This window comes from Halictus rubicundus, chromosome 8, assembly GCF_050948215.1.
Source record: "Halictus rubicundus isolate RS-2024b chromosome 8, iyHalRubi1_principal, whole genome shotgun sequence".
Classification (NCBI taxonomy): domain Eukaryota; kingdom Metazoa; phylum Arthropoda; class Insecta; order Hymenoptera; family Halictidae; genus Halictus; species Halictus rubicundus.
The window spans coordinates 4,193,122-4,217,726 of record NC_135156.1 but is presented as its reverse complement, the minus strand read 5'-3'; the positions used below and the strand labels follow the sequence as shown (position 1 = coordinate 4,217,726).

At 42.0% G+C, this 24,605-nt stretch overlaps 1 protein-coding gene and 1 long non-coding RNA gene across 2 annotated transcripts; both read right to left on the bottom strand.

Moving 5' to 3' along the window:
* Positions 1–4,064: 4,064 nt before the first annotated feature.
* Positions 4,065–5,673, bottom strand: LOC143356198 (uncharacterized). The gene is made up of 4 exons (XR_013082627.1): positions 5,542–5,673; positions 5,356–5,421; positions 4,781–5,233; positions 4,065–4,162 (listed from the first exon to the last, which is right to left on the bottom strand). It is a non-coding gene; the product is annotated as an uncharacterized LOC143356198 (long non-coding RNA).
* Positions 5,674–5,950: 277 nt separating this feature from the next.
* LOC143356191 (uncharacterized) lies at positions 5,951–8,091 on the bottom strand. The gene has a single exon (XM_076791675.1). The coding sequence runs from the start codon at positions 8,083–8,085 to the stop codon at positions 5,971–5,973; it is 2,115 nt and encodes a 704-aa protein (XP_076647790.1). The 5' UTR covers positions 8,086–8,091; the 3' UTR covers positions 5,951–5,970.
* Between the last annotated feature and the right edge of the window lie 16,514 nt (positions 8,092–24,605).

Genomic DNA, 24,605 nt, shown 5'->3' with positions numbered 1-24,605 from the left:
AACGTAATGTTGTAGCTGACAAAGTAACGAATTCATGCATGTAACACAATATGACCTTCAAATGACCTTCAACCCAGAAAAATGGTATAAATAAAATTCAACGTGTAAGATTCATTTGATGTATTTCTGTTACGCCAAATGTTCAAAAATATTCCCTTGAGCTGCTATACATTCAGCCGTGAAGTTACAGAACGTATTGCTGTGTAATTCATTTCTGCGGAAATCGACGCACAAGCCTGGACGATTCTTTCTTTCATGTCGTCTATAGTCGTTGGTGGTTCACTATAAACATCGTCTTTCAGTTTTCCCCATAGATAAAAATCAAGGGGTGTAAGGTCTGGTGAGCGAGCTGGCCATAATACGGGTCCGTTACGTCCAATCCAACGATTTGGAAACTTGTTTATTTAAGAATTGTGTTACGACACGGGAAGAATGGGCCGCACCTCCGTCATGTTGATACCACATATTTTCACGAATGTTCAAGGGTGTATTTTCCAGGAGAATTGGTAACGATTCTCTTAAAAATGCAATGTATTTTTCTGCATTTAATGTTCCGGTAATAATGTTCCGGTTATCTAAAATTCCGCACCAAACATTGACGGACCATGGTCTTTGTTTGTCGACTGTCCATAACCACCGCGGACTTTCAGATGACCAATAATGCAGGTTTTTTAAATTTATTTGCCCATGATTTGTACACAAAGCTTCATCGGTAAATAATACTTGATTAAAAAATGCTCTACCGTTTATCAATTGTCTCAATCCCCACTGGCAAAAGTTTACACGATTTACAAAGTCTCTACCATGAAGTTCTTGATGAATTGGTAGGTGAAAGGGGTGAAATTTGTGTTCCTGGAGTATTGGCACTACACATTTTTGACTAATGCCACTTCCTCGTGCGATTTGCCTCGTACTAGCATGAGGGTTTATATTCACTGCTGCCAGAACATTAATTGTGTTTGCTTCATTCCTTACAGTCCTCACGTTTGTACGTTTTTTATTTTCGACACTACCAGTTTCACCGAATTTATTTATCAAATTGGAGTAAACGGAAACTGATGGACAATTACGATTAGGAAATCGGTCCTTGTACAACTGCACGGCTTCTCTTAAACACTGTCGACTTTCTCCATAAATGAAAATCATATCAATCTTATCTTCCTTCGAGTAACGCATTGTGAAACGTTCATCGATAAACTGATCAAGAAATCTTAGAAACTGTGGAAATCTGATAGCAAGAAGGTCTTCTAAGTAATTAGTAGTCGATAAACACGATTCTGTACGAACGTACAGGTGAAGGTATATCATAATTGTCCTCCTGTCAACACCGAATCTGTTATTATGTTATGTATTGCGATACATTTGAATGTATAGCAGCTCAAGGGATGTATTTTTGAACATTTGGCGTAACAGAAATACATCAAACGATCTTACACGTTGAATTTTATTTATACCAGAGTTGGGCATTATTTAGATAAAAAATTATTTAAATAACGATTCGAATAAAAGATATTTTATCTTTATTCGTTATTCGAAGGTTCGAATAAAAAAAGTATCTTTATCCGACGAGTATCGGATAAATACTTTTATCCGACGAGAATTTATCCGACGAATAAAGATAATTTTTTTTATTCGAAGCGGATTTATTCGAACTTCGAATAATTTTTTCATCTTTTATCTGTATCTTTTATTCGAAGGCTTCGAATAAATCTTCGAATAACTTTTGCCGAGCGCCGAACATCAAAGACCCAGCGACGACAGACGACATACAATGTAAGCGGATGGAGAATCGCGCACGAATGAAAGTTTAAACTTTTAGATTTTTCAACATATCCTCATAAAATTGTGACGAGCGAATGGAGGGGATTTTCCTGATGAAAATGTGGTCAAATTCGAGTGTAATCGAACAAGTTTCACTGATACGTAATGTTACGATAAAAATTACAGTCTCATTAAAGACAGTCCAAATGATGTCGTGTTTGGACTCATTTCGATCGGAACAAGCTCTACAACTCGTTCGTCTTAACAATATTGTTTTGATTAAAAACATACAAGCATAAATTGCCAATAATGCACGATTCTCCATCCGCTTACATTGTGTGCCGTTTGGCAGTCGCTGGGTCTTCGACGTTCGGCGCTCGTCGGTCCTCGTCGGCCGTCGTCGCCGTTTATTCGTCGAGCTGGCAAAAGTTATCCGAAGATTTATTCGAAGGCTTCGAATAAATCTACGGATAAAAATGCTAAATACAGTCCAATTTGTACCGTGTTTAGTGTCATTTTAATCAGAAGAATGCCACGAATTAGTTGGCGCAAGTCCCATAAAAAATCATGAAAAACAATGAAGTTTTGCAATTGGATTGGTAGTTGTTTCACACCGATATCGCGCGCTCTGCGAGCTCGGAACTTCAAAGACCAGCGACCGACCAACAGCCTATAATGTAAGCAGATGGAGAATGGTGCATTATTGGCAATTTATGCTTGTATGTTTTTAATCAGAACAATATTGTTAAGACGAACGAGTTGTAGAGCTTGTTCCGATCGAAATGAGTCCAAACACGACATCATTTGGACTGTCTTTAATGAGACTGTAATTTTTATCGTAAAATTAGGTATCAGTGAAACTTGTTCGATTACACTCGAATGTGACCTAATTTTCATCAGGAAAATCCCCTCCATTCGCTCGTCACAATTTTGTGAGGATATGTTGAAAAATCTAAAAGTTTAAACTTTCATTCGTGCGCGATTCTCCATCCGCTTACATTGTATGTCGTCTGTCGTCGCTGGGTTTTTGATGCTCGGCGCTCGGCAAAAGTTATTCGAAGATTTATTCGAAGCCTTCGAATAAAAGATACAGATAAAAGATGAAAAAATTATTCGAAGTTCGAATAAATCCGCTTCGAATAAAAAAAATTATCTTTATTCGTCGGATAAATTCTCGTCGGATAAAAGTATTGATCCGATACTCGTCGGATAAAGATACTTTTTTTATTCGAACCTTCGAATAACGAATAAAAATATTTTTATCTTTTATTTGTTATTCGAAATTTTTATTTAGATAAATATTTTGCCCAACTCTGATTTATACCATTTTTCTGGGTTGAAGTTCATTTGAAGGTCATATTGTGTTACATGCATGAATTCGTTATTTTGTCAGCTATAGCATTACGTTAACGAAAATATATCATTCCATTTAAAAAAACATCGATAACCTTGAAATCTCATAAAAATGACCTTGAAATTTTTTTTCACTTACACCGTTATATGTGGCCCTTCAAACAGTGTAACTTTGTCTTACGAAGTTTTTTTGTACAACGAAAAGTAACGGAGATATTTAGGTGTCCTGCTTTATCGAATTCACCCTGTATATATAATGATAAAAAATCATCAATGAAATCATATAATGATTTTGAAGCAATTACGAAACCAAGGAGAATATTACAAAAAATGAACAACATTATTTTAATAATTTTACAAGAAAATAATATTAATGTGTCAAAAGTAATTGTAAAATAAATGAAAAGTTTAATAAATCATTTTAATCGTTATAATTCGAGAAAATTAATTTTATTTATGATTTAAGTATACTTCAAAGGTGGTTTAATTTTGAGCTGATCTAATAATAGTCTGGAAAGCGCATAGACTTATACTGATTTCAACATACGTTAAAAGCCAAGATTGTCTTTTTGGAACTATTCTAGGAATAAAGCTTCAGAGTTCATGACTTCTCTTGTAGGTTCATATCCACATTTATATACATCGTATATGTCATATATATTTCAATATTTTCATTATATTGTTGCACTCAGACAACTTTCATAACTTAATATCATTTTTTTACAAGAAAAACAATGTTTTGTATTACAACCCAGTTAGCCAAATGCCCTCTCAACCAAATTTAATGGAATGTGTGCTCCACACATTGCGAGCAAAAGACTTATGTATTTGGTACCAAACCCTGCTTGAAGCAGAATTTGGTCGTTATTTGGTATGATTTGGTCACCAAAATTTGTCGTCGAATTCCTAGTCAAATGCGGAGGCAAATGGATTGCAAAATGCATGCAAAGTCTCCAGGTAAAATTCCATGTGGAATTGGAGCCAAACTTTGGCTTCGATCAGCCTTCGTTATAGAGGGCAGGTCCGTCACACTAAGAACGGACGTAACCTTGTTCTAACAGTAAATATCGGGAAAAATTGAAGTAAATCTTCCTGTAGGGTGGAAAAAGGTGTAATAAAGATAAAGTGATGCGTAAACACCACAATGAGCCGTGAAAGACAAAGCGTCGTGTTGTGGAAGGCGAAGCGCGTACGTGCGAGAGAGAGAGAGAACGAAGAGTGTGCGCGCGAGAGAGAGAGAGAGAGAGAGAGAGAGAAAGAAAAGAGCGCGAAGAGTGTGCGTGCGAGAGAGAGAGAGGGAGACAGAGCCCCGGCTCGCGCGACTGCCGCCGATGGACCGCAGGAAACGAAATCCACGCGATTCTATTTTTTATGATTCTCATGAGAGCGTTCAGTTGTTGGGCGGATTTCGCGCGTTTAGGATGTGTGTTAACATGAATCGCTTTGTATTTATAACCTCTCTCTTATTTACTTCGAGATCCTATCTGCACTGTGCTGTGTAGTTATAATTGAGGACATTCCCAGTAAGCAAAATGCTTTGAATCTACAATTTGACTCGGAAGTGCCATCCATCTGTATCCGCATTACCATCGGTATATCCAGTGGAAAGTCTGCCATGCCAAATTCGAGCCAAACTTTGGCTTCAGTCAGCCTTCGTTATAGTAACCTTGTTCTGAAAGTAAATATCGGGAAAAATCGAAATACACGACGAGAGGGAAAATTGAATTAAATTTACAAACGTATTTATTTTAATCTTAATCTATTTTTATTTTACATATATTTGTATTATATTTATAATCTTAAGAAAGAATACGAATAGACAATAAAATTTAAAAAAATGAAGTGTACAAGTTACATGAAGGAAATAAAGATGATATAAAATTCAATTATCATAACAAAGCTGTTATACAATAAAAAATAAATATTCAAATCTTAAAATAAGTGAAATAAAACCCTCGAATGGAAAATAAGGTGTAGGGATGCTTAAGAAGAGATTAATTAATATATATTATATAATGTAGGTCATAGGTTATTAACAATATATTTATTTATTTATTTTTGCTATGCTTCCTCTCATCAGCGGACACGGACAGCACACCACTCTTGAAGTTTCTCCTTCCTACAAACAAAAAGGGCCTTACATTAGGACATGATATGGATATGTGTTCTGTTCTCATTGTACAATCGATATATTTCGAAGAAAAAAAAATTTTTTAATTCTAGAATAATGCATATACTCACTTTGCTATTTTGACTTACAGATGAAATGTCCTCAATTATAACTAGACAGCACAGTGCAGACAGGATCTCGAAGTAAATACAGATGATAGATGATAGGCATCCAACCAAGCCTGTGTTCCTAACTGTTCATGTTCTGTTATTAAGAATATAATATCCTTTTGTTTACTTTTTTTCTTTTTTGTTTACCTTTTGTTCTTGGAATGGATATATTAATGAAAAATTATGTATGTAGACATCTAATTGAAGCTGATTTAACTTAGCTGCTAGCCAAGGATACAGCATTGTATCGGGATAACATTTCATTTCATTAATCAACTCATAATAATACTGTTTTGACGTTTGTTCCAAATTACTTTCGGTGGTAATCCTGGTAGTAAAGCATTCTCGGAAAAATAGGTATCTGAAATAATTAAAAATATTTGTGAGTACTATATAAAGTTTAGAGTACTAAATTAATACTTTAGGTGATGGGGTTAGTAGAATGTTCATAGCATACGATGATTCATCGGACAACAAAATAAAGTTTATTAACAACAACAATTAATAATCAACAGTCAATAACAAAACAAAACAAAACGAGAAATATGTAATGTATGATGTGCAACTTCGAATAAATTATACTGTTTCAAAATGAACCAGCACAGCGATAACCCACTGGGGGGTTCCCAATATGTTATCGTCTTCTTCATCTGTCGACGATTCGTTGGAAACGTTCATGGCCTCCAATGGCATTCGGTAACATTTTGCCCTAACATCTTCCTGGCTAACATATGTTATTTCAGTGCTCAAAGTATCGCATTTAAAAATTTCTAGTGCTGGAGATAACAAGGCGATATCATAGAATGTATCAACTTGTAGAAATCTTTGTACACCTAAGCGAAAAGAATTTTCATGGGGACTAATAGATGAAATTATACAAACTGTGCCATCGTGTAAAATGCAGCAATTATCGCGCTCGTCTGTACCAAGCAATAAGCTTCGAATTTGAAGTTTGCGGTAAGAAATAGCACCACTACTATTATGAAACATCATAGATGCCTGAATAGTGGTTGAAGAATCACAACCTCCCTTATTACTGCCATGATGTTCTATCTCTCTCATTCTATTAGACAATTGTTGAAGGGGTTGTCCTGGCTTTCTGCAATATTTTCTAAAAATGGACATATTGCTTTCATACGGGAAAGCAGAAAATGAATCTAATGTACCAAAACGTCTGACGTCATTTGCCAAGTGGAGAAGACCGTGGACATTAGAAGAATTAAAAGTTGGGCCATAGAACTTTTCACAACGACGAACAAATAGTTGCAAAACTCCTTCTGCAAACTTTAAATATTTGCTAACAAAAACCTGTGAAACCATTATTCTTATGGCACTGTGCAGAAACAAGAAGTGTCTATATATCTTATAATTCAGCACTCCATAGGTGACAACTGGACCAGTATACAAAAGAAATTGCCGAAATTCTGTTGCTTTAAATTTGGAAAATAAATCTATTGATCTAGGATGCTTTGCAAACTCGGATGGACAATATTTATTGATCCTTCTCATTCTCTCAGAGATTGTGAAAATTTGTTGAGAAGATAATTTTGAAAATGGGGAATATTTGCCATACACCCAGGCAGATAACAATTTTTTAGTGACACCTAGACATACGAGATGCATATACTCGAATGGCACCTGTGATACCATTCCTATTGGCATCAAAGCTAATGGACTTTGACCATCTTTATGATGATCCTTATCGGAACACCTGATATATTCTTCATCATTTCGTAAAGGATGTGTAATACCATTGAAAACCTGACAACCTCTTTCCTGTGTACCACAAACTTTGCACTTGGAACAAGGTCGATGAGACATATGGCCTCTGTGATGAAGAATAAAGGCTCGAACTGGTGCATCAGCAATAAAACATCTTAATACAACTGGAATTTTTTTCTTGTGGAACGTAATGCCTCCATTTGACATTATCAAGTTTATGTCAGAGACAAATTTTTGAAGATAACTGTTACAATCCTTGGGTTTTTGAGTGCCTTTATAAATCCCTACTACAATGGGTTTACTATTTAAGATATTTACAATTCTGACTTGAATAGGCCAAATTTGAATTCTATTGGACCTATCTAAAGTACATCCGTCCACATGAAAATCCAATTGCAACTCTCCAGGAATTACTGGAGAACATTTAGATAACTGTTTAATTATTTCCAACTCTACATTAAAATGAACATACTCTCCTGGTTCTACCACAGAAGTGATGACACTGGTACGTGCTGTACTAATGAGCGTTCTTATATCTTTCGGCAAACCAGAAAAACATGAATGGGTACGTAGAAGAGATAAGATGTTGTTCCCCTGAGTGTGCGTTATATTATTGTCCACAAAGCAAGATGCCAAACGATCACGAAATGATACTTCTGAAACAGTACCAGCAGATTCCCAAACCACATCATCGCATAAAGAGGTAGAAGAGGAATCATGCGTGAATGAAGATGTGGTGGGAATATTAAGAAGACTTTCATTACTATTATTACTGACAGGCACGGATAAAGAAGACGTGCTGGGAATGTCCTGCAGATTATCAACATTAGGGGGACTTTGTAGTTTATTGTCACGTGAAAACTTCCTCAAATTTGAGGCTATTTCGCGCCGAATACTTCGTTTCTGCCTATCGCTTAATTTATTATACGGTTTTCGTGAAACCGACGTTTTCAAAACTCTACGATCCATGGGGGTAAAAGAAAACTGAATAAAGACTATACAAAATATATTATAATTTGTTACGTGTATTGGTAACAATACCACGTGGCAATACTTATCTGGCGTCTTCTCTGCTTCTATCCTTCCTTCCTTCGAATCCACTGCTCACCCAGTCTTCACAGATTCAAAGTTAATTTACGAACTTAATAATTAGAAATTAACTAACAAAGGAATCACTAATAAAACAAGACAGAATCAATGCATGTGTCGAATGGTCGAAACACTGACACCTTCGTCGTGAGAGCTGTTATTCCCAGTCTGGTGTCGCAAACTGCACTGCGCATGATCGCGTAACGCGCAACACCTACATACGCGCATCATAAATTAAAAATGATACATATTATATCTTTAAAAGAAATTAATGAATTAAAATTAATTAATTAAATTATTAATAATTATCAATGCATTATTAATGCATTAATATTTACGCTTATTATTGTGTTATATCCTTAAGGGCATGCGCGCAGTTGGTGCGGGATATGAATGTCATTTGTCGTTATAAAACAACCGCAAGCAGTAATGCAGAAAAATGAAAATCGCTACGGTCTCCTCTATCATATAATTAATCTAAAGTATTATATATATTATCGGTATATCATTATATTATTTATCATATGTTTTTCAGATTCGAGACCGTCGACCAGGCAGGACTATTGACAAACCGGCAAGGTATCAAACTACCTCGTCGGATCAGGAGCCACGGCGACGGAAACGCCGGTGCATTCGGTCGCCTAGTTCCGGTGACTCCGATGCAGAGCTGAGGCGACTTTTGGAAACGAATTCACCGGAAATCCAAGAAACGGGGGGATTGCTTTCCAATCCCACACAGCCATCCAATACAGAAACACCTCCTATGCCATCAACCTCCTCACCCATAGATCTATCCACCTCCTCATCCTATCAACAAACACAGCCCTCACATCCACCTCCTATACCCCCACAGGCACAGACACATTCTTCCATGCATCCCCCGTACCAATCACCACATCACAGTATGAGCGGTTAATGAAACTTCTGGACCGTATGGAGGAGAACATAGTTAAGTATGTCATTTAACAAATTAAAATTACAGTAATGACAGTATGATGGCAATACTTAACAGGAATTCACAAAATTTACTTTTTTTGTAGAATTTTGACCAAAAACCGCAGGGATTATGGAAAGAAGCTGTAGTGTCTGCCTCTTGGAACCAAGGAAGAGGTAGATCAGTTTGAAAACTGCTCCCATGAGGAGTACAGTAATGTGGTAAGTGTATGCATTTATTCCATTGCTATGTGCGCGCACACGTGTGAGTATATATATTAATGATATTACTTATTATTTTTTAGGTTGACCAGTTTGCGTACGTGGGAGGGTACAATCCAAAAGAAATCACAAAGTGCCTCTTTTAGAGAGGATGTCGCAGACAGCCTCTTACCCTTGTATACATGGTTTGGCACAGACAGTCGCCAACCATTGTGTACTACGAAAATTGTGCGGGCCCTTTTCGGTAAGAATTATTTATTGCTTAATACATTAACATTAATATGACCGTGTAAATAATCTTTGTTAAATAATGTTGCAGATGCAGCTTGCGAAAGCAAAGCTTTTTCAAGTTCCACTCGCCTCGAATTTCAAGATTCGATGCGAGTGGTCCTGAAAGCTCGCAAGGAAAGGGTCTGGCACAAGAAACCGTCGGGCAGTGCGGCCAGAATTGTAAGTCCCTGGGAGCAGGAGGAACAATGGTAACCGGGGGCGCAAGTGGAGGGAGGAGTTTTAGTGGGTAAACCCTAGCTATCACATCGCCCCTCTGAAACGGGGGGGGGGATCGTTTGGGGAGTCCCACACTTTCTCGGGGTTGAAATGGCCGCGAGAAGTTGTGCATAAAGCATTAAACCTCCCTCCACTCAAAATAACAAAATTGAAAAGAAAAAAAAAGCACCAAACAGCACTTTTTAGTGCTAATTTTAAAAATTATATTGTATTATCCTAATTGTAAGAGTTTCAAAATAAAATTCAATTTAAATAAAAAAATGAATACACATTAAAAATATTCCGTCATCCCTTTCCATATTCTTCTTTCAATCTTCTTCGAATCCACTTCCTCTCGCACGCACACTCTCCGCGGTCTTTTCTCTCTCTCTCTCGCACACTCCTCGTGCTTTCTCTGTCTCACACGCACACTCTTGGCGCTCTTCTCTCTCTCTCTCTCTTTCTCGCACGTACGCTCTTCGCCTTCCACAACACGGCGCTTTGTCTTTTACGACACATTGTGGTGTTTACGCATCACTTTATCTTTATTACGCATCGAAACTTAAATAAAATACCTTTTCCCACCCTACAGGAAGATTTACTTCAATTTTTCCCGATATTTACTGTTAGAACAAGGTTACGTCCGTTCTTAGTGCGACGGACCTGCCCTCTATAACGAAGGCTGATCGAAGCCAAAGTTTGGCTCCAATTCCGCATGGAATTTTACCTGGAGACTTTGCATGCATTTTGCAATCCATCTGCCTCCGCATTTGACTAGGAATTCGACGACAAAAATTCCACAAGTGCAGGTTTTTTTAATAGAAATTGAAAATAGACATCGATCCTATTTTTACAGTAGCAACATATCATTAGAACTTTTTTAACCCAAAAAAGTAACTATTATGATATAAACTTTTACAGCAGATGTGTCTGTTGAGGCTTTCGGGTGTAAGCAGAGTTGGGCATTACTTAGATAAAAAATTATTTAAATAACGATTCGAATAAAAGATACTTTATCTTTATTCGTTATTCGAAGGTTCGAATAAAAAAAGTATCTTTATTCGAAGGTTCGAATAAAAAAAGTATCTTTATTCGATGAGTATCGAATAAATAATTTTATTCGGCGAGAATTTATCCGACGAATAAAGATAATTTTTTTTTATTCGAAGCGGATTTATTCGAACTTCGAATAATTTTTTCATCTTTTATCTGTATCTTTTATTCGAAGGCTTCGAATAAATCTACGAATAACTTTTGCCAGTCCGAATAAACGGCGACGAGGTCCGACGAGCGCCGAACTTCAAGACCTAGTGATTGACAAACGGCATACAATGTAATCAGATAAAGAATCGCGCACGAATGAAAATTTAAACTTTTAGATTTTTCAATATACCTTCATAAAATTGTGACGAGTGAATTGATGGGATTTTCCTGATGAAAATGAGTTCAAATTCGAGTGTAATCGAACAATTTTCATTGATACGTAATGTTGCGATAAAAATTACAATTTTATTGAAGATAGTCCAAATGATGTCGTAATTGGACTCATTTGCATCAGGATAAGCTCTACAACTTATTCGTATTAACAATGTTATTCTAATTAAAAATATAAAAGCATAAATTACCAATAAGGCTCAATTCTCCATCTGCTTACATTGTAGGCTGTTCGTCGGTCGCTGATCTTTAAAGTTCCGAGCTCGAAGAGTCGCGAGATATCGGTGTGAAACAATTACTAATCCAATTGCAAAACTTCTTTATTTTTAATTATTTTTTTATGACTGAAAAATGTTATGCTTTTGTAAATGGCTAACAACTCTCTATCGTACGTGCTGTATCTGAGTTGTGCTTTTTCCAACTTTCTCGAGAAAAATCCTAGTGGTTGCCAGTTATTGTTTCCATCATGCTGTTCCAGGATGGCTCCAATTGCTTTATCTGATGCGTCAGTTGTTAGTCTCAGTTGAGCGTCTTCCTTTGGAAACTGTAGTAAGGATGCTTTCGCTAGTTGAATCTTGCTTTCTGTGAAAGCTTTTTCTGATTCAGGTGTCCATTGAATTGGTTTTTTGTCCTTTTTCTTGGTGCCCATCAATAAGGCATTCAGAGGTATGTGTGTTACTGCGGCTCCTGCTATGAATCTGCGGTAAAAATTAAAAATTCCTAAGTACCTTCTGAGTTCCATGACGGTGTTTGGTTTCGGATATTCTTGTACTGTCTTGATACGGGCAGGCAATGGTGCAATTTCCTTGCTATTGATTTCGTATCCTAAGTACTTTACGGTTTCCTGGGCAAAGACGCATTTGTCTACGTTGATGGTCAGTCCATTCTGCCGTAGTTTTTCAAATATGATGCGTAGGTGTTCGTGGTGTTCCTGTAATGTTTTTGATGCTACCAGTATGTCATCGACGTAGCAATGACAGAATGACAAGCCCCTGAGAACTGTGTCCATGAATCTTTGAAAGGATTGTGCAGCGTTACATAGTCCAAATGGCATCGACAGAAATTCAAATAATCCAAAAGGTGTGACGACAGCTGTTTTATGTCTATCTTCAGGCACGACCGGAATTTGATGATACGCCCGTGCTAGATCTAATACAGTGTAAACTTGAGTATTCGTGAGGTGATGTGCAATGTCGTGGATATGTGACAATGGGTCTCGATCGGGCTGGATGGCATGGTTTAATCTGCGATAGTCACCGCAAGGTCTCCACTCACCTGTCTTCTTCTTTACCACATGTAAAGGACTAGCCCACTGACTCCTAGAAGGTTGACAGATGCCCAATTTTAGCATTTCCTCAAACTCTGCCTTGGCAGCTCTCGATTTATCAGGAGAAAGATGACGTGCTCGTTCTGCTATCGGTGGGCCTGTTGTTATAATGTGGTGTTGAACTCCATGTTTTTTATGTGTTCTAGAAGCCTGTCTGGTGATTACTGAACATTCCTTAAGCAGGGCCTGAGAACGGTTATCTCTACCTATGGTGGTTACCGTTGGTTGATCTGAATTAATAATTTTTCCAACTGAGAATAATGAAGTCTGACCGTCGACCAGGCGTTTATTTTTAATATCCACCAACAAGTTGTAGTGGCCTAGAAAATCTGCTCCCAGAATGGCTTTGGTCGTCTTTGCGATGAGGAACCTTAACGAAAACTGCCTCTGTAGACCCAAGCCAAGCGTCAGTAGTTTTTCACCGTATGTGTCGATAGGTGACCTATTCGCTGCGTACAACTTGAAGTCATTGTCTAGCTTGCTGCGTGGAGACTTTGGTATTACCGATACATCAGCTCCTGTATCTACCAAAAATCTCGCACCTGTCTGCTTGTCATAAATTGTGAGGCGATTTTGCATGTTTTGTCCATCCTGTAAAGCCTCAATTTGGGATGGCTCAATCAGTTTCCCTGTTTTCGCTTATCTGCTCCTTTCCATGCGCAGGGTACCCTACATTTCCATGAATCCGCACCAAAATTTCCATGGAAATAGCACAGTCCATCGCTTCTAGGTCTGCTTTTAGATCTAGATCTACCTCTTCGACAAAAATGGCTACGTTCCTTTCTTCGGCTTTCGAAGTTGCCGCGGACCAAGGATTCCAACTGTGCGATGCGCTTTGTAAGTTCAGCTATTTCCGAACTGCTGGTATCGCGTAGAACATCGCGCGGTCGGTCGTTTTCCATGGTGTTGCCTTTGTGGGTTGCAATGGCCGCCATTTCGCGATGAGATGTTCTCCCCATTGTTTCATCAGCAAGTTGTGCCAACTCTTTTAACGGCACCCCTTCGACAACGGATAAAATTTCCTGGATTCTCGCAGGCAATCTTTGTAGCCACAATGTGCTCAGGGCACTTTCGGAAACGTTTTTTCCTGCGAGGAGCGTCATTTCTCGCAATAAATCCGAGGGCCTTTTATTCTGAGGCTCCATCCCTGATAAGAGATGGCTCAATTGCGTTTCCTCGGTTGCGGCTAAACGCTTGATAAGGGCGTCCTTTATTTCATTGTAGGAGTCACTCGATCGAGGAGCCGCCATTACATCAGCGACCACTTTCATGGTCGCGGTATTTAAATGCCGGATAACTGTGGAACATTTTACGGCGTCTGCCTTAACGTTATATGCCGTAAACTCACGCCCCAGCATCGAGAACCAGAGTTTTGGTTCTTCCCTCCAAAAGTTGGGAAGTTTGACGCTACGGAATTCGTGTGCGAGAATCTCCATTTTGGCGTCCTCCTCGCCGATGTTTCGTATGTCTCCTGTATTTGCGTTGGCCATTATTTATGTGGCGGATTCCCACGGTGTTCTATTCTCTATATGGACTCTGAGAATAAAGGATATGATGGGACAAACACTTGACTATTGAGATGCGCTTTGTAGAGACTTTATTGGCTTTTTTACGTGTGTATATGCGAGAGTTTCACATTAGACTGCGAGGGTAGTATGTTTGAATGCATCCGTTAAAATGCTTTACCAACTTATATATGTCGGAGGCTGGGCGGACTCTTCCGTCCTCGGACCCGCCGGAGATTGTCCAGCGTCGTTCTCCATCGATTCGACCCTTTTGCGCTTACGCGATTGTCGTATGGACTCTACGTACACGCTATGCCCGATCTCGTGGTGCAACGAGAGACACGTCAACGAGCACACGGGCCTCACAGAATGTTCGCGTACGTCTTTACGTTTTCTACCCACGAAAAGTGACTTTCCTCAAAGCTGGTGTTCGGCCTACCGTTGCTCAAACTATTCTGCCGCCCGTGGTCACGTTCAACAGGGTCCCAGCCCATCATTCCAGGCACCCTGTCTCGCATCTCCCTTTGCCCCGCGCGCGAAGAGGGGTAGCGCAGGTACGCAGGGACTGTTTTATTGCCCCTTCGCAGGGCAATTGTCAGGGTACGGTAAATCGTTATTTTACGATTAAGCTAAATCCTATACGCGTTACGCATTGTTGCCGACGGGGTGCATCGCTGCCATCACGCCCCGACATATATATAAATCTCTATGAGCTAGGAACTTATTATCTTAGTAACTATTTGGCAGGTGGCGCATGTGCTACTCGTACTGTAGGTTGATTGATTGTAGCGTGGCCAGTTGACCACGCGAACATAGCTAGATATATATATATATAGCATCGATTAATGGCGCGGAGAGGGAAATTTAAATATAAGATGCAATCGCGTATTTAATACATATGTATTCTATTTGGACGCGATAGTTTAGAGTAGGTAAAGAAAGACCGGGAGAGTTCCATAGAGATCCTTGACGAAATTCGAGTCGGCGAGACTAATTGAGGAATTTAGAGAAAGTCACGCAGCCTCTTAGAGTAGCTTCTCCAATTCAACATAAATTAGGGATAGTCGAAGTCCGGAATCAGTTAAGGACAAGAGGTCATAAATTCTCAGTCAAGGACCTCTTGGAACTCCCTCGGACCTCTCTCTCGTTCGGTCCCACATGGCCCCACGTCCCTTGTTTTGGCGGGGCTTCACCCTCATGCGTACCCCACTCCCGTGCGTGCGCTATTAAGATCCATCCACTGCCAATCACCATCAAGCAGCAACCGGAAGACGAGTGATCCGACGAATCAACGCCTAGCCAGAAGATCCCAATTTTCCTATTGGCTAAGGAAGCGAGACGAGAAGGAAGAAGCTAGAAAAAGGATTCGAAGCTCCAGGATGAGACAGAACTCATTGTAGAACTGAGGGAGTTACATCTCGTTACATCTCATGAGTAATATCCTTCGGTCCTGTAAAGACATCTCTACAGTTATATAAGATTGGCTCTTGGTTGGGCTAGTGCGAAAAGTTCCTGTTGCACTTATGAAAGGAAACTTTAAAGATTTTGTTACGAGCCGAGGGCTAGGGCAGTTCGTGCGTAGACCGAGGTTTGTTTGCTTACACAGGAATAGGTTGTCGTGGACTAATCGATGCCTGTTTCATCACCGATTTGCCCACTAGAATAGGAGTGGTGATCTAGTCGATGCCTGTTTCATCACCGATTTGCTCACTACTATAGGATGGGTAAGTGGAAGGTATTGGGAAGTCGGTCCTCCTAACGTTTGATACACTTCGAGCGGTAAAGGTGTATCTATGTGGGAAATACTAGTTACTGGAATTCAAAAGGACGTTAAAATGAGTTTGAAGTCTCGTTTGTTCGACAATAATATAATATAAAAGTAATAGGGGTCTATAATTGTGTAGTATGAAGTATTATCGCGGATACTAAGTTTCGTTGCTCTCGATTTTGACACGATTTTTGAGAAATGCGGGGGTTATGTTAACTAACTTGCCTTGAATAACGGAGGTAGCGGTTAAACAATTGATTCGAAAGGGACTATGACCCGATCTCACGACACGTATCGCTCGGTTTTCAGCTTCAGACTAACTCGTTCATGAACAAACTTGGACCCATTATATAGTCCGATTTTGTTTAGAAGAAGGCAGTGGGGGTATGGAAAAATCTGGAAGGCATCCCTCCAAATTTTCCCATATGCGTGCACCTTTCCCCAATGTCGTAATTGTTTATCATGGCATATGGCCCGGACCTCCTGCAGTGAAAAACATGTGGTTTCAAGAAGGGAGTGAGAGACTCACTTAAACAGAGTCTCCGTACGTAACAATTTGCTCAATATCTTTTTATCGCCGTTTCTTGTTTTATCACGATTCTATACCTATTTTGAAATTTATAGAAATTGAAGTAATCATAGTACTGTAACGTAAATGATTGCGGTGGTTGCGGAATGACAGGAGTCGGAATATCTGGAGACATAGGATATATTTTCCAAACACGTTAGTACAAAGGATGAGGAGATAGGTTTTGTTATAAAATAGATTCTTTCTAAAGAGTGAGAGACAAAGCTAGCAACGATTAATTTAGGAAAAGATTTTATATAATACGCGATACCACCATCGGGCGTCCGGTTTATTTCAACCGTACTCTCCCTCTGGGAATACGACGACGACGCGGTTTCGCCTGTTTTCTCATGTCCGATCGGCGGCCGGCCTTCATGGCCGTCCTCTCCGAAACGTACAGAGGAACCAGGCGTCCCTACTCTCAGGCGGCCAGGAAGCTACCCTGTTCTTTCCTCTCGGCGGGCGGCCGGCCTTCATGGCCGTCCTCTCCCATGTATCCAGAGAGGCGTCCAGGTGCAACCCCTGTCCTCTCCTGGGCTGCTGGGCGTCCGATAGCATTGCTTCGTACTCTCCCATCCTGTGGGCGGCCGTGGTCTTACTCGTCCTCTCCCACAGGTGCAGCTCTGCTGCTGGGCGTCCGATAGCATTGCTTCGTACTCTCCCATCCTGTAGGCGGCCGTGGTCTTACCTCGTCCTCTCCTACAGGTGCAGCAAGAGTGGCTACTCCGCGGTAATCTACCGATATTTATATGGACTCGTTGCTATCTTTATCAATAACGCGTTACTAGGGGTCTGGAAGGTTCCAGACCCCGCGGTTCCCCTTGAACCGCCGGCCACGCTGCCTCGGCGCAATTCTTCTGTTACATCGGGGGGGGGGGGGTGACGAGGGGTCTTGACGCTTTATTGTTTCCCCGTCGCGTTACAGTACTGTTTAATAGCACAGTTTAATGGTAAGTTTATATCTTTGGATAGCAAACAATGTTTCGTATACAATGAGCATTCGGGACAAACATCATAACTTCATATTCATGCAAAACTTCTTTATTTATTTTTGTAACCAATTAAAATTACGTTGTTTGAAGAACATGCAAAAAATTATATTTATTTGTCATATTAAATCATCAAATTATATTTATTTGTTATATCGAATTTCAAATTTAAATTTACTTATTACATTTGTTACATTTACTATATTTAAAACAAGTGACTGTATGTAGGTTCTGCATAATTTGATTGACCTAATATTAAATAGACTTATATATCTTTGTTTTTAATGTTTTTTACTGTATTTCGAGATAATTGGATGTAAATTTATTATGAGTGGACTACAAACTTTTATACAAAATAAAAATGGTGTGCATTAATTATAAGATGCAGGAGCTACATAGCCATTTATGCCCTTTCTTAATCATTTTAATAAGTTAAAGTCGATGTAACATTATTACCAAATTCTTTAAATGTTTATACTGTTTTGCATTTGATTTGCTTATTTTTATCATAAGCGCATAAAATTCTCAGTCTAATTATAAGTGTATTTAACAAATTGAAATTAGTGTTAGTTGTTAAATTTTCTCTTAGTACAGTGAATCCGGAATATACGTCGCCGAGAATTTTGAGTTAGCCGTCGCGGAATTAACATAACATGGGTCGGGTATATCGGTGTGAGACCAGAAGATCACTACTAATTCAATAACAAAACTTCTTCATTTTTCATTATTTTTTTATGGGACTTTCACCAATATATTTGTGAAATTTTTCTGATTAAATATGATATAATTTCGATGATATTTATTTGTGTAATGAACGATGAAAGTTACTTTCCATTACAATTATATTAACGGAAAATTAGTGTAAATATGTTGTGGGATTGAGGTGCTACTTCACAGAACTCCGTTCATTATATATATATAAACTTTAATCTCTTTGAAATAAACTTTACATTATGCGAACAATAAAAAACTAATTTAATATAAATATACTGTGAACGCTACATGCTCGTTGTCTCATGGTCAGCGAGAGAGAGAGAGAGAGCTTCGTCTGTTCCTCGTGGGAGAACAGTTCTCTTTTTTGTTTTCTCGAGTGCTGCGCGCGCATTCGATACTCTCGATATATACATATGTTTATGCTACGCGATACTCTATCAAAATATGATCCGAATTGTATCGTGTTTGGTATCATTTCTGTGGATGGTGACTACTGTCGGGATAGGTAACCGGGAATTAAAGGTGTACCGCTCGTGGTTCGACTAGAGTTTTTATTCTGAGAGGGACGATACACCCGCGTAGCCCGCGTGTCCGCTCTCGACGAATTCTCTTACAGAACTAAACTTACGAACTAACCATTCGCTCGCTAACGCATCCTCACAACAATCCCTCTTTCTTCATTCTCACGGTCTGCATTCACTCTTAACTAAACTAAACACACTCACCCTACGCGACACTCGACCCAGTCATCTAAACATCCACTCGACGCTATCGCGCAGCACGCAACCCGATATTCATTCGTACAAACATACTTTCTTAAAACTAAACACATGACGGAGACGTGGCGCCAGCTTGTCGCCGCCACATCACCCCCCCCCCGCCAGTGATTGACACACGAAACTTGTAACTATCACTTGTGCAATCACGAAATTTGTAAACGGTCCGGAAATCGGACTTTCCTCCCGGACCGTGTAATGCGTGTGCCCGCATTTGTGGAGGTCAGGATGGGAGGCGGCAGAACCGGCCTCCGCGATGATGGCAATGATGAGAGCGGTTGCCCCGTGCTCTCGGTTGGCGTGGGTGTTGGTGGTCCTTCCAACTGCTCCGGTGACGTTGACCGCGTTGTCCGGGTTGTTGTCGGCGGTGCTGGATCTGTGGCCAGCAAGTACGCCGGCTTTAGGCGATCCACGGTGACGGTGACTGGCTTGCCCCTGATATCCAGGGAGAAGGTCCGAACACCTCGGTTGAGGACCCTGTATGGACCGTCGTACGGCGGCTGCAGGATTCCCCGCACGGAGTCGTTCCGCAGGAACACATGGTCCGCCTTAGCAAGGTCCTTAAAAACGAAAACCCGTTTTGCCGAATGATTACTGCCAGGCGTCGGGGCGAGGGTCGCGAAATGCTCGCGCAGCCCCGCGACGAAGTCCCTTGGCAGCGGCTGCGACTCTCCGCTTCGTGCCGTCAGGAACTCCCCTGGTAGGCGCAGCGTTTCGCCGTAGACCAGCTCTGCTGCGGTGGACTGCAAGTCTTCCCTCCAGGCTGCGCGGATGCCCAGCAAAATGGTGGGAAGGACTTCTGTCCAGCGGACGTTCTGCTGGCAGCGGATTGCCGCCTTGAATTGACGGTGGAATCTTTCCACCATCCCGTTTGCTGCCGGGTGATAGGCCGTTGTCCGCCAGTGGGTCGCACCTGTCAGCTGCGACAATGCCTGGAACAGACGGGATTCGAATTGCCGACCCTGGTCGGTAGTCACGCGCAACGGGGTTCCGAACCGGGAAATCCATCTCTCGTAAAAGGCCCGTGCCACGGTCGAGGCCTCTTGATCCCTAATGGGGAAAGCCTCAGGCCAACGCGTGAATCGGTCGACGCAGGTTAGGCAATACCTGAACCCTTCTGAGACCGGAAGAATCACAATGTCTATATGTATGTGCTCGAATCTTCCGGTCGGCGCGTTAAAACTTCCCAGCGGCGCGGAAACATGCCTGCTTGTTTTGGCGCGCTGGCACGGAATACACCCGCGAGCCCAACTCCGACAGTCGGTTTTGACGGACGGCCACACGTGTCGCTCCGTCACGAGCCTTACAGTCGCGTTAACACCTGGATGCGCCAGGCGATGCACGGAGTCAAACACGGCTCGTCTGAAAGGTCCCGTGACGAAAGGTCGCGAAGTTCCGGTTGACACGTCGCAAGCCACCTCGGTGTCCGAACCGGAAAGGCGCGTCCGTTCGAGGCGCAAATTGTTTTTTATCTTCCCGCACAGGTACGCCTGGAACTCTGCGTCGTGCCGCTGAGAGTCTGCCAACTCGATGTAGTTGAAGGGCTCTGTGACCTCCTCCAACCTGGACAGCGCGTCGGCGACGACGTTCTCCTCCCCGGCGATGTGGCGGATGTCGGTGGTAAACTGCCCGATGAAATCCAGGTATCGGAATTGCCTGGGTGAACATTTCTCGGGCTTCTGCTGAAAAGCGAACGTTATGGGCTTATGGTCTGTGTAGACCGTGAACGTTCGCCCCTCCACCATGTGCCGGAAATGTTTGACCGCCAAATATATGGCCAACATTTCTCGGTCGTATGCGCCGTAATTCCGCTCGGTGGCACTAAGCTTCTTGGAGAAGAACGCCAACGGCTGCCAGTCTTCTCCGATTTGCTGCTGCAGGGCCGCTCCGACTGTAAAATCGGACGCGTCGCAGAACAGGGCGAGCGGCACGTCGTCCCGGGGATGCGTTAATAACGCTGCCCGCCTTAGGCTTTCTTTCGCTTCGGCGAAAGCGGCAACGGCTTCCCTGGTCCAGCTCAACCTGGCGCTGCCCTTGAGGTTGTCCCGAAGCAGGTCGTTGAGAGGCGCTTGTACCTGGGCAGTCCTGGGCATGAAACGTCTATAAAAGTTTAGCATACCCAGGAACTGCCTCAGCTGCTTTGCGGTGGTCGGCTGCGGGTAGTTGTTGATGGCCTCAACCTTGGACTCTAACGGGCTGGTGCCTCCTGATGATACGGCGTATCCCAGGAATTTGACCTGCGCCTGGCCAAAATTGCACTTTGCCGCGTTGATGGTTACGCCGTATTTGTTGAGGCGCGCAAAAACCTCCGCCAAGTGGCGCAAGTGCTCTTCTTCTGTCGATGATGCCACCAGTATGTCGTCGATATACGCGTATACGAAGTCTAAACCGCGTAGCACTTCGTCGATAAAACGCTGAAACGTCTGTGCCGCGTTTCGTAACCCGAACGACATACAGGGGAACTCGAATAGTCCGAAGGGAGTTGTAATGGCGGTTTTTGCAATGCCTTCCGCGGCCACTGGAATTTGATTGTACGCGCGCACTAAGTCTATGGTGGAAAACACTGTTTTCCCGTGAAGCGCGTGAGCAAAGTCCTCAATGTGCTTCACAGGGTACCTATCCGGCACTGTCCGCGCATTTAACGCTCGGTAGTCCCCGCACGGTCGCCAAGCGTCCTGACCCTTTTTCGGCACCATATGCAACGGCGACGACCACGCACTTTCCGACGGTCGCGTGATGCCGAGGCGCATCATTGTCTCGAACTCTCGTCGCGCGTGCCTCAAACGGTCCGGCGCGAGACGCCGGGGCCTGCAAGCCACAGGCGGTCCTGGCGTTGTGCGAATGTAATGCACCGTTCCGTGTTTTACTTCCACGGGTGTTCCCACTGGTCGCGTAATGTTCGGGAACCGCTGCAGTAATCCGTGGAACCTCGAATCACCGAAAATTGTCTTCACTGTGGGCGCCGACGGCCCGCACCCGCGCACTGAGCGTCCTGGCACTGTCATCGACGTCACTCGGTCCAAAAGTTCACCGTTACGAACGTCCACGAGGAGTTCGTAATGCGCGAGAAAGTCTACGCCTATTATCGGCTTAGACACGTCGGCCACCACGAAACGCCATACGAATGCGCGGCGGAGCCCGAAATCGAGGCTCAACGTGATGGTCCCGTACGTGGCTATTTCCGACCCGTTCGCCGCATATAACGCGTAGGTAGACCGCTCGCGGAACCCGCGGGTCTTTGCTCGGGGAAAAACGCAGAGATCGGCGCCTGTGTCGATCAGGAATTGCGTTTTGGAGACCCGGTCGGTGATGAATAAACGGCGCGACGATGGGCACTGGTCGCTGGCCGCCATCAACGACTGCCCATCACGTTTCCCGCCGCGGACCAATTACACGGGGGTTCGCAACGCAACGCGTTTGCCCCGAATTTAAAATGGTAGAAACATTTTCCACCACGCTGTTGGAGTCGGCGTTCCCGGGATCGCGATCGTGCCCGGCCTGGAGCGTTTCGTCGCTGACTGAAACGGCGCGGTCCGGAACTCATCTCGCGTCGAATCGCGGCAAGCTCCTGCTGGAACGTGGCTGTCAGCTGTGCCATCTTCGTGCACAGCTGTGCTTCCAGCTCGCAAATCCCTGAGGCAGGTTCCACCGGGGGAGACGCGGAGGCTTCGGCTACCTGCGGGCGGGAACCCATTGTGTCGGCGATGGTGTCGGCCAGGTCGGCAACTCGGTCGAGTTCGACATCCCGCTGCGTCGCCAGAATAACCTGCATGTTCGCAGGTAATCGACCCAACCACAAGGTTCGCAGGATCTCACGCACGCCGGCACTCTTCGCACTATGCACAATGTTCAAGTGTCCCTAGGCGAACTCGTGTCAACATCCGAAACACACGCGATGTATTCCGTAAAAATCACTCCCGAAAAATCACGTCGGGGTCACCAATGTGGATGGTGAGTACGGTCGGGATAGGTAACCGGGAATTAAAGGTGTACCGCTCGTGGTTGGACTAGAGTTTTATTCTGAGAGGGATGATACACCCGCGTAGCCCGCGTGTCCGCTCTCGACGAATTCTCTTACAGAACTAAACTTACGAACTAACCATTCGCTCGCTAACGCATCCTCACAACAATCCCTCTTTCTTCATTCTCACGGTCTGCATTCACTCTTAACTAAACTAAACACACTCACCCTACGCGACACTCGACCCAGTCATCTAAACATCCACTCGACGCTATCGCGCAGCACGCAACCCGATATTCATTCGTACAAACATACTTTCTTAAAACTAAACACATGGCGGAGACGTGGCGCCAGCTTGTCGCCGCCACATTTCAATCAGAAAAATTCCATAAATATGTTGGCGAAAGTCTCGTAAAAAATAATTCATAATAAAAAAGTTTAAATTTTGATTTAAAGGCCTCAGCTCACGCCAGTCTTTCGTCTTTTCCGAACGCTTCGACTCTTCGCGTCTATTTTCTCTCCATACGCTGTACTTCTTTGCGTCCGAAACTTTAATCGTTTATTCACAAGTAATTATCATCGGAATCACATCATATTTGGTTTCAGTTTGATCAGAGAAATGCCTTGAATATGTTGGTGAAAGTCTCATAAAAAAATAATGAAAAATAAAGAAGTTCTCGAGCTTCGCTGTCCTTTTCTACGTTCGGCACTGCATCAAAGAATAGTGTCCCTACGACGAAAAGATCCGGGCTGCTGACATAAAACGCGGATTCACTGTATGGTATTTTAAAATGTATAAAATGTATAAAATGTATAAAATGTATAAAATGTATAAAATGTATAAAATGTATAGTATCTCTTTACGATATGCTTCCATGGGTTTTTTCAATAATGAGATGATAATAACTATGCATTTTTCTGCGTGGTTTAAGCGTCATGTGAATATTTTGAAGTATTATGAAGTGCTTGCAACTAGTAGTTGTCTACTACTTACAATGTTACACTCTGCAAGTGCATACATCAGATGAATGCCATCTAGTTTGCAGTTGTAATAACTTATTCTTCAAACGCAACACTCTCTCGGTTATGCGGAATAATCTTCCTTCATTAAACATAATTCTCGTACTAATCGCTCCAATTACTTGACAGTACTTCGTAATATATACACGGCACTCAAAACATGAAAAAAACAGTCTGCTACGATTTAATTCTGTCGTATCTATGCAAAAGCTTGTTGCTGCATAAAATATACTGTAACTTGAAAACAAGATCATATTAGGCATTTGTTTATATGAAGTCTTTTACTATTTTAGTGTCCTGAATCAGTCCCTGCTGCACTTCCCATATGTTCTGACTCAACCTGCAATAAGAAATGATCATGAACCATATAATTATCATAATTTGCTGTATAAAAGTTAACGTACATACGTATAACAGTATTAATCTAGAAAACTTGCGAGTGGGACCTATAAAAGACCTGGGTAGTGAATGTATTAAACGCGATTTCAGCTGTTTCTTAATAAATAAAGTTAGTTATTTTAAAGTTCAATGTTTTTAGGATCAGTGTGCAGAAAATTGTGGCAGTACTTCTTGGCAATTTTATTATACTATACATTAGTAATATTAGAGATATTATGCTATTAGATGTAACTTACAAAAATGAAACTAAAGAAATCAGGTTGTTACCAATGCCACGTGTTTGAATAATTGCATTAAT